This window comes from Physeter macrocephalus, chromosome 12 (genome assembly GCF_002837175.3).
Source record: "Physeter macrocephalus isolate SW-GA chromosome 12, ASM283717v5, whole genome shotgun sequence".
Lineage (NCBI taxonomy): Eukaryota > Metazoa > Chordata > Mammalia > Artiodactyla > Physeteridae > Physeter > Physeter macrocephalus.
This window is the reverse complement of record NC_041225.1, coordinates 54,453,214-54,466,826: the sequence shown is the minus strand read 5'-3', so window position 1 is coordinate 54,466,826 and position 13,613 is coordinate 54,453,214. Positions and strand designations below refer to the sequence as shown.

Genomic DNA, 13,613 nt, shown 5'->3' with positions numbered 1-13,613 from the left:
AGTGTTCTTCCATTCATAAAATGGAGCTGATGATATCCAGCCCCCCAACCCCATCCCAAATATTTGTGTTTAAGAGGAAACCGGAGCGTTGATCACAGACCGCCTGCCATGTCGCGGGCCTCGGAGACCTGGATGTCCTCCCCACCTCCCGGAGTACCCTGCCCGCACGGAGGCCGGGAACAGCCCCAGAAGCCGGGGTGGGGCTACAGGGTCTTGGACGTGCCCGGTAGGCCCCGCGGTACCCCCCGCGCGGACTCGGGGTGGAGGCGCCAGTTCCCCGCGATCGCTGAGCCTGTGCGGACGTGTGCTGACGTGTGCGGACCCCTACGGACCCGTGCGGGAGGGCGGGAGGAAGGCGGAGAGGAAGGAAGGCGGAGTCCGCGGGGAAAACGAAACCGAGAGTGACCTGCCCAGACCCCGCCGAGCTTCTGCGGACAGCAGCGGCGTGGGTGAGCGGCGAGGGGCCGGCAGCTGACAGCCACCGAGGCGCGCGCAGCCCGCGTCCCCAGCCCGGGACTGGACGCTGGTAAGATGCCCCTGACCCCTGCGCCGCCGCCTCGATAACGCTGTCCGAGGCCCTCAGTCGAGGTGCGGAGCCCTTGCTGGATCCGGGGAAAGGAGCGTGCAGCGCGGTGGGCGCTGAAAGTCATTTTCTTCCCGCGAACAATTCTTAACAGAGCAAGCGACTACTAGCCCTGGTCCGGGACGGGGGCGGGGGCAACTAGTGGAAAACGGAAAAGCCCTATGGCTTGACAGACAGATGGGAAATATACGGAGGCCTGAATTGCCCAAAACATTGGCTAAAAAAAATCCCCCGCCAAAAATCTCTTGCCTGGGTCGTTGCAATTGTTACCCAATTGCCCATCTTTAGCCCCCGCCGCAACTCTGTCCCCCGCCCCCCCACCTCATCTCAACACCGTAGCCGCCTGAGGTCCTTTAAGGCAGAGCAGGACACCCCCCCAACCCCGCTCCCCAAAAGGTTCATCAGAATTCTGTAAAAGGTTATTGGCCTACAGACATGCATTCTGACCACACAGGCCTCATGGCTGTTCTTGGGGCAGAGCCAAGCACTGTCACTGCCTCTGGGCCTTTGCACTGCCTGTTTCTTCCTGGAAACCTCTTCCCCCAGATACAATGTCACTGTATCAGAGCAGCCTTCCCTGAACAACCTGCATGTAAGAAACTCCACTCTTCCCTTGCTGTCCCCCCTGCTCTGCTTTAGTTTTCAACGTAGTACTTATCACCTTGTGACATTTTTTATGGATTTGTCTATTTTCCTCCACAAGTAAGTTCACAAGAGTAGGATTTTGTTCGCCAGTATAACCCAGTATGTAATAGGTATTCATTAAATCTTTGTTTTTGATTCATAAATTCTCTTTTGAATTCCAGAATATGAGACTTCCTATTGCCTGTGATTTCTTTAGTACTAAAAATGCCTTGCCAGATGGAAGCTAAAAGACAGACTCCCTGCTGTCACTTCGGAACTTAGAATCTTGGGCAGTTTATGCTCTGTTCTTCTGTTTGCTTATTGGAACCTGAAGATCCTTAATACTGGATCTATAGTTTATTCATTCAATTCATCAGATATTAGTTGAATGTACGTTGTTTGCCAAGCTTTGCACAGGCCCTTTGAGGGGGCTAGGTCCACAGGGGCTTACAGTCTGCCCTAAGGGTATCAAGGCACAGCCAGAGTAACTTCTGGGCATGAGTAAGATGGACACATAATATTTATTAGTGATTATGATGGACATTTCTTTTAGGAAGATGGTAACATAGTATTAAAATAAGATTTATTAAAAACAGTTGAAAAGAAACGCCTGTTTCTTTTTTTCCAAACTTATAAGTACTTTTTCAAAAATGCCAATTTAACACCTTATTTGTTTACACATGTATTTCACTTAAATTCAGACTGGCTTGTCATTCTGAAGATCAGCAGTTACTTAAAGTTAAAAGTGTTGAGCATTTAGGGTATTTCGATAGGACTTCAGGTTAAATAATTGCTAAGGACTCTTCCATAACTACTGTTCTGAGATCTATGACCTCCTCCAGTCGGATGTATGGTCTCATAGTCGTGACTAAACTAAATGACACTTTGGTTGCTGAAAATAATGGTACAGCTACAGATCCTTATCTGAAACCCTTGGGCCAGGTATGTTGTGGTAGTCAGAGATTATTGGATTTTAGAAAGGCAAGGCAGTATAAATCCTATCTATTTGTAATGTTCTCAGTAGGGTTTGGGGGCAACACTCTATCATAAAACATATTTCTGAAGTGAAATGTATAAATCGACAACAGAGTACAATTAAGACTCTAAATAGCTCATGTCAGTTCAGGTCTAGGTGGGGGGCTACACAGCCACCAAAAACAAAACAAATGTAAACAAAGTAAACCTCAGTTTTCAGTGCTTTTGGATTTTGGAATTGTAGACCAGAAGCACTGTTTATTGAGGGCCAGTGGTGTGGGAGACCCTGCTGGATGCTTTTTTGTCTGATTTACTCCTCACAACAACCTGTGAATCAGGTGTTTTCATTTCTGTTTTCGGGTCATGAATCAAAGGTTCAAAGAGGTGCCTCGCCCAGATCTATGTGGCTTTAAAGCATAGCCCTCTCCACAACACTAAGTGGTGATGTGAAGACAGCACCTTTGCTCAGATCTAAGCCCTTCCAGCCACCAGCATTGCTCACCCAAACCACTGCGGCAGCCCCGACTTGGTCTCCTGACTTCTACTCCTGTTCCACTCATCTTTTCTACACCCACCCCTCATACTCTGTTCTTTACATAACATTAGAGTGATCATTAAAAACATAAATCCAGGGCTTCCCTGGTGGCGCAGTGGTTGAGAGTCCGCCTGCCGATGCAGGGGAGGCGGGTTCGTGCCCCGGTCCGGGAAGATCCCACATGCCGCAGAGCGGCTGGGCCCGTGAGCCATGGCCGCTGAGCCTGCGCGTCCGGAGCCTGTGCCCCGCAACGGGAGAGGCCACAACAGTGAGAGGCCCGCGTACCGCAAAAAAAAAAAAAAAAAAAAAAAAAAAAAGTTAAAAACGTAAATCCAACCACATCACCCCTCTGCTGAGAACCCTCCAATAGCTTCCCATTGCAATTAGAATAACTTCCACAATCCTGACCTTGGCCTTCAAGGTCTATGTGCTGTGCACCTGCCCACCTCTCAGACTCATTCCCCACCGTTTCCTCTCGTTCACTGTGCAGCAATCTCCTTGACCTTTTTGTCATCCCTCCAAAAGCTGTGCTGGTGCCTGCCTCCAGGCTTCCTCTGCCTGAGATGCTCTTCCCCCGCGTCTAAGTCTGGTGGACTTTCTCATCATCCAGGCTTGATTTAAATATTGCCTCCTAAGAGGGCTCTTCCCTGACCACTGTATCAAAACCACCTCCCTCGTTTCTCTGCCCCCACCTATTAACGCCCTTCTATCTCATAGCCCTATTTCATTTCATTGTAGCACTTCCAGCCTACTGTTATCCCCTCCTGTTATTTGTTTCTGGACTTGGTCATCTTCTTTCTTTCTTCAGTGGAATGCAGGTAGGGGCTTGATTTGTCTTGTACACATCTGTATACCCAGCATCAGAACAGTGCCTGACACTTACTAAGCATTTACCGAATGAATGAAGAAAGGATGCAAAGAAAACAGCAGATGAAGAAAAGGGAGACGGTGAGGAGGTTTAAAGTGGAGTACTTAATTTTAATGAATCATTCTGTCATTTACCTATATACTGTCCAAGTGTTTGTCATTTACCACTTGTCACCGGGTGTCAGTTATACAAAGATGAGTAAGACATAGAACTAGCTCCCCAGAGAGCTCACTAACTGGTTTAAAAAGCAGTCACGACTATGATGGGAGCTGAGCAAGGTGGGTGGCAGGCCCGTGGAGGGGTACTAGCTGCTCTCTCAGCATCAAAGAAGGATGTATTGATCCTCACAGATGAGTGGGAATTTCCTGGTAGATAGAGGATGCAGCTATTGCGTTCCAAACATAGAGAAAAGAATGTGACAAGTCATGGAGGTAAGGGAGATCTGCAGATATTTTGGTATTCATTTATTCACTATTAAGCACCTATTATAAGCCTGTCCCCTCTTATAGCTCATGGTCTCTTTTGGAAGACAGTCAGTTAAATTAGCAAGTGTAATAAAGGAGACAAGGGCTATGATAGAGCATCAAACCAGGACCTCTTCTAGGGTGTCTGGGAAGTAACATTTGAGCTGAGATCTATAGGAGGAAGCAGGAGTTAACCAGGCAAAGCAGCATAACCGGTAGAGTCCTGAGCACTTCAGGAGGGAGCGTGTTGGACAGAAGCAGTTGGGAGCCAGGAAGGAGTCAGTGGGGGAGGCATTCTTTTGAGAACTATCTCTGTGTAGGTGGAATTTAAAGTCACAAGCCTCAAGGGGATCATCAGGGAAGTGAGTGTAAGAGCAGAGAGGAGATCTGAGACACTACAATATTTAAAAGAAAGGATGATGAAGAGGAACAAGGAAAGGAGACAGAGAAGGAATATCTTGTGAGGAAGGAGAGACACCAGGAGAGGGTGGTGTCTTGGGTGTCCAAGCAAAGGGATAAGGAGGGAGAAAAGAATGAGCAGCCATGTCACATGCTGGTTATGTGTCAAGTAGACAGGGGCTGAGAACTGACTACTGACTACTAATTTTAGAGATGGAGAAGCCATCGGTAACCTTGACAAGAACAATTTTGGTGGTTTGTGGGGGCTGCATGATTGAATTGATGTTTTAAAAAGATTATGATGTGACCCTTTTAAAAATGGAAAATAACAGCTGTTGGTGAGGATGTGGAGAAATTGGAACCCTTGTGCACTGCTGGTGGGAATACAAAATGGTGCAGCCAATGTGGAAAATAATTTGGCAATTCCTCATAAAGTTAAACCTAGAATTACCATCTGATTCAGCAATTGCACTTCTAGGTATATACTCAAAAGATTTGAAAGTAGGGATTTGAACAGATATTTGTACAACAATGTTCATATCAGTATTACACACAATAGCCAAAAGGTTGAAATAACTCAAGTGTTCATCAACAGATGACTGGAGAAACAAAATGTGGGATATTCATACAGTGGAATATTATTCAGCCTTAAAAAGGAAGGAAATTCTGATACGTGCTACAACATGAATGAACCTTGAAGACATTAGCTAAATGAAATAACCTGACACAAAAGGACAAATATTGTATGATGCCACTTATATGAGGTACCTAGAATAGGCAAATTCATAGGCATAGAAAATAGAATGGTGGTTACCAGGGGCTGAGGGGGAAGGGAAATGTTTATTGTTGAATGGGTATAGACTTTCTGTTTGGGGAGATGTAAAGAGTTTTGGAGATGGATGGCGATGGTGGCCTTACAGCATTGTGAAAATGCTTTTTGCCCATGAATTGTACACTTAAAAATGGTAAAAAGGGTAAACTTCATGTTATGTATATTTTACAACAATGAAAAAAAAGTTTAAAAGAATCCCGATGGCTGCAGTGTAGAGAAGGAATTGCAGCGGCTGTGAGGGATTGGTTCTGACGTTCTTGTAGCAGTCCAGGAGTGAGATGGTGATGGCTTGAACCAGGATGGTGGCTATAGACGTCATCAAGAAGTAGAAGGATTTGGAGGACAGGACTTGGGTGTAGATCAGAAGGTAGGAAAAGGACATGTCAAGCATGCCTCCCAGGTTCACGGCTTTCGGACATGGATGCACAGTGGAGTCATTTTCTGAGAAAGGAAACTCCAAACCAGCTTGAGGGAAGATTAAAAATGCAATTTTGGATCTTTTGAGTTTAAAAGTCATTCAAGCTGTCCAAGTGGAGAGGTTGGATAGAGAGATCTGAAACTCAGAAAGAGGTTCATAAATTATGTATAAACTTTAGAGTTAATGACAAATAGATGATCTTTGAAATCATGGTCATGAGAGAAATTACCTTGAGGAGAAAGTATAGAGTGAAGAGAATAGCGTCTTTGGACCAAGCCTTGGGGGAACTCCAGCATTTAAAGGCTGTGAAGATTAAGGAGTGTTAGAAAGAGTGACCATGGAAGAAGGAAAATCAAAAGAGCTTTCTAATAAGAAACGAGAGATCAATAGGGTCCGCTTTCTGCCTATGGATTTACCTATTCTGGATGTTCCACATAAATGGAATCATACACTATGTGACCTTTTATGTCTGACTTCTTTCATTTCGCATGTTTTTGACATGTAGCTCTGTTGTAGCATGTTTCAATACTTTATTCTTTTTATGGCTGAATAAGATCCCATGTGTGGATATAGAGCACTTTGTTTACCCTTCATCAGTTGATAGATATTTGATTTGTTTCCACTTCTGGGCTATTGTGAATAGTGCTGCTATGAATATTCCTGCATAAGTATTTCAAAACCTGTTTTTCAGTTCTTTGGGTATACACCAAAGGGGTGAAATTGATGGGTCATATGGTAATTCCAAGTTTAACTTTTTGAGGAACCACCAAATTCTTGTCCATAGAGGCTGCACTACTTTACATTCCCATCAGCAATGTATGAGGTTTCCAATTTCTCTATACCCTCACCAACACATTTATTTTCTGTATTATTATTATTATTACTACCAGCCTAGTGGGTGTGAAGTAGTGTCTTGTTGTGGTTTTGATTTGCATTTGTCTAATAAGTAATGATATTGAACATCTTTTCATGTGCTTGTTGGCCATTTGTATGTCTTCTTTGGAGAAATGTCTGTTCAAGTCCTTTGCCTATTTTTAATTTTTTAACTCTTTGTTGTTGAGTTGTAAAAGTTCTTTATGTATTCTGGATCCTAGGTCTTTATCAAATATATTATTTATAAAAATCCCTTTCTGTAGATTGTCTTTTCATTTTCTTCATAGTGTCCTCTGATATATAAACATTTTTAATTTTGATGAGGCCCAATTTATCTATGTATTCATTTGTTGCTGTGCTTTTGCTGTCATATATAAGATTCCATTGCCAAATCTAAGGTTGTGAAGATTCACCCTTTTGTTTCCTTCTAAAGTTTTATAGCTTTGGCTCTTATATTTAGATTCTATATTCTTTAGATTTTGTTTGTAATTTAAATCATTGCTACTATCTTGGTCCAGTGAGAACCATAAACAGGGGCATAATTTGCCTGCCAAATAAATTGTCCTAAAACTGACTTCTGACAATTTCAAAGGGGGGATTTTTGGGGATTTCATAGGAGAATCAATGTCCATACAGCTAAATCCTTCATGATTTCATAAACTTTATATATACTCTCAACCTTTTTCTTCTCAAGATAAATAATTATAATTCTACTCCTGCAGGCTTTTAACTTCTCAAGCAGGTGGACAGACTTGCACTTGACACTCAGTGGAAGCAGAAAGAAAAGTTTCAGAGAAGGACCTCCAGCCTTTTTTTGGCCAGTTGAGTTTTGAAAGTAGAAAATCTTGGAGAAATTAGCTTGATTGTGTAGTCCTTGAGAGAGAAAGAAAGATTTTGTAATAAGTTTTCTCTGGGTTTATGTGGGACTGAGATGAGTTGTATAAAGGAGAGTCATCTTATCCTGTTTTGTCTCTTAAACTAGACTGGGATAATTAGATTAAATATGATCTGAGTGTATCACCTGTTCCAAACATCTATTTTATTGTAGGTTGCTGTAGGAAAAAATGGCCAGTGGTCGTTCACCATGTTTCTATATAGACGAACTTAATAAGTACCAACAAAAGAACAGTGCAGTACTTAAGTATTGTGAACTGTCTAAGACAGGACCTCCACATAACTTAAGGTAAGTTGCTATAAAAAAGGGTATATCCCTAGAAAATATAAACTGGGAGAATGGCAACTCTGGCACAATTTTGAAGTCAATTCTTTAGCTTGAGAGCAAAGTTGCCAGAGAATACTGTCTTCTTGATGTAAAGTGGTAACTTCAGAGGACTCCAGAGAAAAAAGAGGGTTTAAGCCTTTACATGCTTCAAGATGATATGCTATTTTGCTGTTTGGGGGTGACTGCTTGAATTCTATGTGGAACATAGGTTAAAATTTTCAAAGGTAGTCATAGGAAGCAGTGGTGATCAGAACACTTGTTGTTAGATAATGCATGAATTTTATAATATTTTGTGAATTTTTGTTTGTAATTAGGTTTACCTATCAAGTTACAATAGATGGCAAAGAATTTCCAAAGGCTGAAGGTAGATCAAAGAAAGAAGCCAAAAATGCTGCAGCCAAATTAGCTTTTGAAATAATTAGTAAAGAACAGAAGGTGAGTAAGTACCTTTTTTTTCCTAGTGAAAGGGAACTCAGAAATATCTATGGTATTTTTCTCTGTGAGAAAATACTCACATGCAGAATAAAGCAATATACAACTTCTTTTGCTTTCAAAGTTTAGTTCAGTCTTTTTCTTGGCCCCATTTCTGTAGAACCCTGAATGAGAGGTACACCTAGGGAAGAGTGGGCAAAAAGGGACAATACTATTTAGAATGCCAGCAGCCGTGACATACTCTAAGGAAACAGTGAGAAATGAGCTACCAGGTTCTGGAAGGAGCTCCTCCACCTAATTGAGGGAATGCAGCGAAAAAGGACAGAGATAGAAGTGACCATGAGGAGAATGATCTATATGGAGGGCAGATGATGAAGAACCAACATATGTGTAATTGGTATCCCTGAAGATGAGAGCAGAGTAACTAGTACAGAAAAAGCTATCTGAAGAGACTTCAGTAGAAAACATTTCTGAAATAAAGAAAGACCTGGCTGCAGATTAAAACAACCCAGCAACTAAACAGATACAGAAAAATACAGAACCACCAAGAACAACATCAGCCCTTGTGAAAGTACTGAGCTCCAGGGATGAAGAAAGAAACCTATGAGCATCTAGGCAGAAAAAATTATATAAAATGTAAAAATGAAAAAAGAATATCATGCTGTTCACAGCACCATTAAAAACTAGGAGACATTGGAGCGGCAGCTCTAAAATGAGACAAGAAGTCATTTTACATGTGGGACAAAAGTGGATCATTCTCAGATGTTGAAAATCTTGAAAAATTTTAGTATTCAAGATATTTTCTTGAAAAATCTTACTTGAAGGGACTTCCCTGGCGGTCCAGTGGTTAAGACTCCGTGCTTCCACAGCAGGGGGCACAGGCTCAATCCCTGGTCTGAGAACTAACATCCCTCATGCCATGTGCTGCAGACAAAAAGAAAAGAAAAAAAAATTTTTTTTTAAATTAAAAACAAAATCTAACTTAAAGATGTCACCCTTCTAATCAAAATTGAGAAAAATAAATCAGGCAAAACCCACAAACTCATAAATTGTTAAAGAGCCAGAAAACCAAGTCAAGAAGTTAGAAAAGGAAAAATAGAATACCTTTCCCCACAAAAAAGCAGAGAAAGACAGTGATAACAATAAGGGCAGAAATTAATGTGAAAAAAACCAAAGAAATAATAAAGAAGATAAGTAAAACCAAAGTTCTTTGACAAAGTTAACAAAGTAGAAAAACTTTGGACAAGATTTTGTCAGATTAAGAATTTTAAAAGGGACAGATAACAATGGAAGGAGTAATGCTATTATGTTCATGTTTCCTATGAAGTTGTGATCCAGGATATAGCTTTACTTTGGTATTTGTTGTCTTGTTCTTTGAGATTTACAAAGGGCACAGCAAACCAGAAAATGTTATAGAGTTTTACTGGATAAACAAGAAAATTGACTATTTTGTTTTTCTTTATGAAACTATAAAAGGAAAATGGCTGATTTCTTTTCTCCTGTTAAAATTTATCCTTGTGGGTTTTTTCTGGCAGAGGAAGATATATACTTATACTTTTATTAAAGTATTATAGTAGGGAAATCCATAAACTCGAAGTTGTCTTTCAAATTATTCATTTAGTAATTTTATTAGACAAAATAAATTTTGGTTATCATCTGTATTAAACAAAACATTTCTTTCTTTTAGGTCGCTAGTCCTTCATCACTGCAGACAGGAAATCCTTCAGAAGGACCACCCATTGAGAATTACATAGGCCGTGTTAATACGATTGCCCAGAAGAAAAACCTATCTGTAGTTTATGAAGAATGTGAATCGAGGGACAGTGGGCCCGAAAAGTGAGATCTCGTGCTTTTCCTTCTCTTTCATTGTATCTAAGCAACAGAGCAGGCTTATTTTCATGTCTAATTTTCTGGAAATATCTGTCCTTTTTGGTACATTCTGCAGAAAAGGTTTTATATGACTTACAAGCAATGGGACATCTTTGTAATTGAAATATTGAAATGCTTAATTGCTGAAGACTTGGGACCCATATCCCATAATTGATCAAATCTTAGGAATCCTTTATTTCTGAGGTATATCTGGATGGTTTAGTCTGCAGGAAACCTAAGAGAGGGTGGGGTGCCCCTGCTGCAGGGTTGTGAAAATTTTCCCATCCCTGAGGTCACAGTGGCAGTCGCTGTGTGAAAACATCTCTGTCACACGTGTGCAATGACTCTCTTTCCACCCTTGTCAGAATAGAGCTGTTTGTCCAGGTGTTTGCCCTTCAGATTTGATTAAGTGGTGTCACTCTCTAAACAAATACCATGTATTAGAAGGAATGGGCTTTCACCCTGGACTCTGAAGAGACCAGGATTTGAGGGATATGATGAGGGGGACAGATGAGAGCGTCAGAGATATTGAGAACGTCACCAGTGAGCTAAGACTTTGGACGTGAGGAAGAAGAATCGATTTGAACTGGGAAGAGCAGAAAGAAAATGAGCATGAGGGAGATTGTTTCTCAGCTACAACCAACCAGTTAAATGAGGGAGAAGGAAAAAATATCTAAATGGCAAATAGTCCAAACAGCCACTTTAGGATACTGTCCTCTGAATTGACTCAGCTATGGATGTTTTACTTTTCACCCTGATGGATTTTAGGCCAGAACCAGGAAGAGAAAAATGTGATAGGATTCATTGGAGTGAAATATTCAAAAGTGAATTCTGTGAGTCAATCTCAATAAATTAAGAGGCTATTTTATTTTCCCATAGCTCACCTGTTTGGTTTCTTTGAATTAAGGGCTTTAACATTTGATCGCTGAAAGAGAGATTTCTATTTAGGGAGTGCTGGAGAAAAATAGGAGCCCTAGAAATGATCCAGTCACTCACCCCAGCTCCCTAACTTTCCCTTCAGAGCCTAGCGGGGAAGACTCACCCTGGTAGGGTGTGTTTCCCTCTGTGACAAATCATACTGGAATAATTCTGTAGCACTGCATGGTAACTCCATGATATAAATTGCCATGTCCATTGCTTTGCCACCTTAAATATAGTTCTTACATAGTTGTCCAAGGATCCTTGCCTAACCACAAGTATCCTTACAGCTCATATGAGGAGGGGGTGACTTCAGCATGGGGCTTTTGCACTGTGAGGATTTTCTTAGGTTTTTGTGCACATGAGCAGGGGGCAGAAAATGCTAAAGTTAGAGCTGAAGTTAGGGATGCTTTGCCCATCTCCTACAAAAACACTCTAACTTGGGGCTTCCCTGGTGGCGCAGTGGTTGCGCGTCCGCCTGCCGATGCAGGGGAACCGGGTTCGCGCCCCGGCCTGGGAGGATCCCACATGCCACGGAGCGGCTGGGCCCGTGAAGCCATGGCCGCTGGGCCTGCGCGTCTGGAGCCTGTGCTCCGCAACGGGAGAGGCCACAGCGGAGGGAGGCCCGCATACCACAAAAAAAAACAAACAAACACTCTAACCTTATTATTTCTCCTGTAGAAGCCCCACTTCCTCTACTGGCTTTTTCTTTCCAGTTGAACATCTCTGAAAAATTCATTGGATCTGTCTTCCTTCTCTGCCTCCATGTCTTTTGACTTTTAAGGAATTAAAAAAAAATCACCACTTGATACCTTAATGCCAGATCTTTCAATGAAGCAACAAAGAGTTAGAAATTGCCTGGAAAATGCAAGCTGAGATGTTATCCAATCCTGGTCATTCTGGCAAACTGGTCAGCCATCTCAATGAAGGTTTAAATTAAAGAAGAAATGAACTATGAAGCCACCTATTAAATTAGTGTTATATTAGGCCTTTGTTAATGTGTGTTTTTTTTTCTGAATCATGAGTTAGATTTACTTCTTTTTGGTATTTGGGTTAATACTGTTTATCATTTCTCCTAGATTTCATTATAAATGCAAAGTTGGAGAGAATGAATATGGTATTGGTATAGGTTCCACTAAACAGGAGGCAAGACAATTGGCTGCTAAACTGGCTTATGAAAAGATACAGTCAGAAAATTTAATGGTATGTACTGCCTTTGGATTTAATTTTTATATTTTAAAAATCTCTCTGAAGTTGATTTGAAGTTAGATGATGTTTAGATGATGCCAAGACAGCCAATCACATAGCAAAAGGATTCCTCCATTCTGTGTCCCCAAAATGAGCCATGAACCATGGGACCATGAGGCCCCAGAGGGATCAGGGTTCTGTTGACAACTCAGTGTTGTTTTTTTAAATCCAGATCAAACATCCATAAAAAATGTATTAACCCCATAATTCTTTATGGCTGTGAGTTTGGTAAATGTGGGGAAATAAATGTGGTAGTTGGTTCCCAGAGACTGAGTCACTATGGAGAAGTAATTTAGTTGCACTTAAATCTTTCAGAAAGCTGACCCATCCTCTGGTTGTTTCAATACTGTGTGTGGTGATGTCCAAAGCAACTCTTCAGTGACAAGCGCATCGTAAGTGTGGAGAAACGGTTGTGTTATTTAACAGATTCAAATTGTGGCCTGAAAGAGAAAATTTTTATGAAACTGTTTAATGTTTAAGGAGAATTTAGAAAAAACAATTACTGATCAACAAAAAATAGGCAAAATTCATAAACTAATAGTTGTCCCCTTTTCTTCTAGTGCTTCTGAATCACCATCTGAAACTTACTTCTCAACAAATGAAGTGGAAAGCAATGATAACAGTGACACATTAGACAAGTCTGTCGAATCTCCAGGGGTATAGTATTAATCTCTATGCTTCCTAGTTAATCTTACTTTCCTTTGTGTTTCCCCATTTAAAAATGACCTCCAGTACCCAACCATAATTTTTCTATTTTTTTCTCATGTGTTCTTACTAAATCAAAATATTTGCAGCCTTTTCACTCTCTCCTTTCTTTATTAACTCCCATTCGCCACATGCAAAATTCTTCTATTCTTCACTCCCATCTTTCTCCCCCTACTCACCTTTGTATTTTCATATATTTTCTATGATCTGGCTTCAGTTCTTCTATCAATTGGATAGTACTTAAAAGTTTTATGAATAGAGTTCTGCTTCTGTTTTAAAAAACCTGAGCTAAACTTAAAAACTAAACTTAAAAATCAGATAGTTTCTGTGGTGATGATTAGTGTTTATCAAGGTTATCCTATTTATAAAGAACTACAAGCAAATCAATAAGAAAAAGACAAGCAACTCGGTAAAAAAATGTACAAAAGAGCTGAACAGACAGTTCAGAGAAGCAATACCCAAATGGGCAACAGACAAAGTATGAAAAGATGCTTTACTTCATAATAATCAGGAAGGGCTTCCCTGGGGGCGCAGTGGTTGAGAGTCTGCCTGCCAGTGCAGGGGACAAGGGTTCGAGCCCTGGTCTGGGAAGATCCCAGATGCCGCGGAGCAACTAGGCCTGTGAGCCACAACTACTGAGCCTGCGCG

At 41.2% G+C, this 13,613-nt stretch overlaps 1 protein-coding gene across 1 annotated transcript in view; it reads left to right on the top strand.

Moving 5' to 3' along the window:
• The first annotated feature begins 213 nt into the window (after window positions 1-213).
• The window catches only part of EIF2AK2 (eukaryotic translation initiation factor 2 alpha kinase 2), a 43,803-nt gene continuing 30,403 nt past the window's right edge, over window positions 214-13,613 (top strand). The window contains exons 1-8 of the mRNA XM_055089119.1: window positions 214-526; window positions 3,526-3,665; window positions 7,620-7,754; window positions 8,108-8,228; window positions 9,913-10,061; window positions 12,092-12,215; window positions 12,576-12,652; window positions 12,821-12,917. Coding sequence (XP_054945094.1) covers window positions 7,636-7,754; window positions 8,108-8,228; window positions 9,913-10,061; window positions 12,092-12,215; window positions 12,576-12,652; window positions 12,821-12,917 — 687 coding nt within the window. The 5' untranslated portion in view covers window positions 214-526; window positions 3,526-3,665; window positions 7,620-7,635. The remainder of the gene's footprint in view (window positions 527-3,525; window positions 3,666-7,619; window positions 7,755-8,107; window positions 8,229-9,912; window positions 10,062-12,091; window positions 12,216-12,575; window positions 12,653-12,820; window positions 12,918-13,613) is intronic.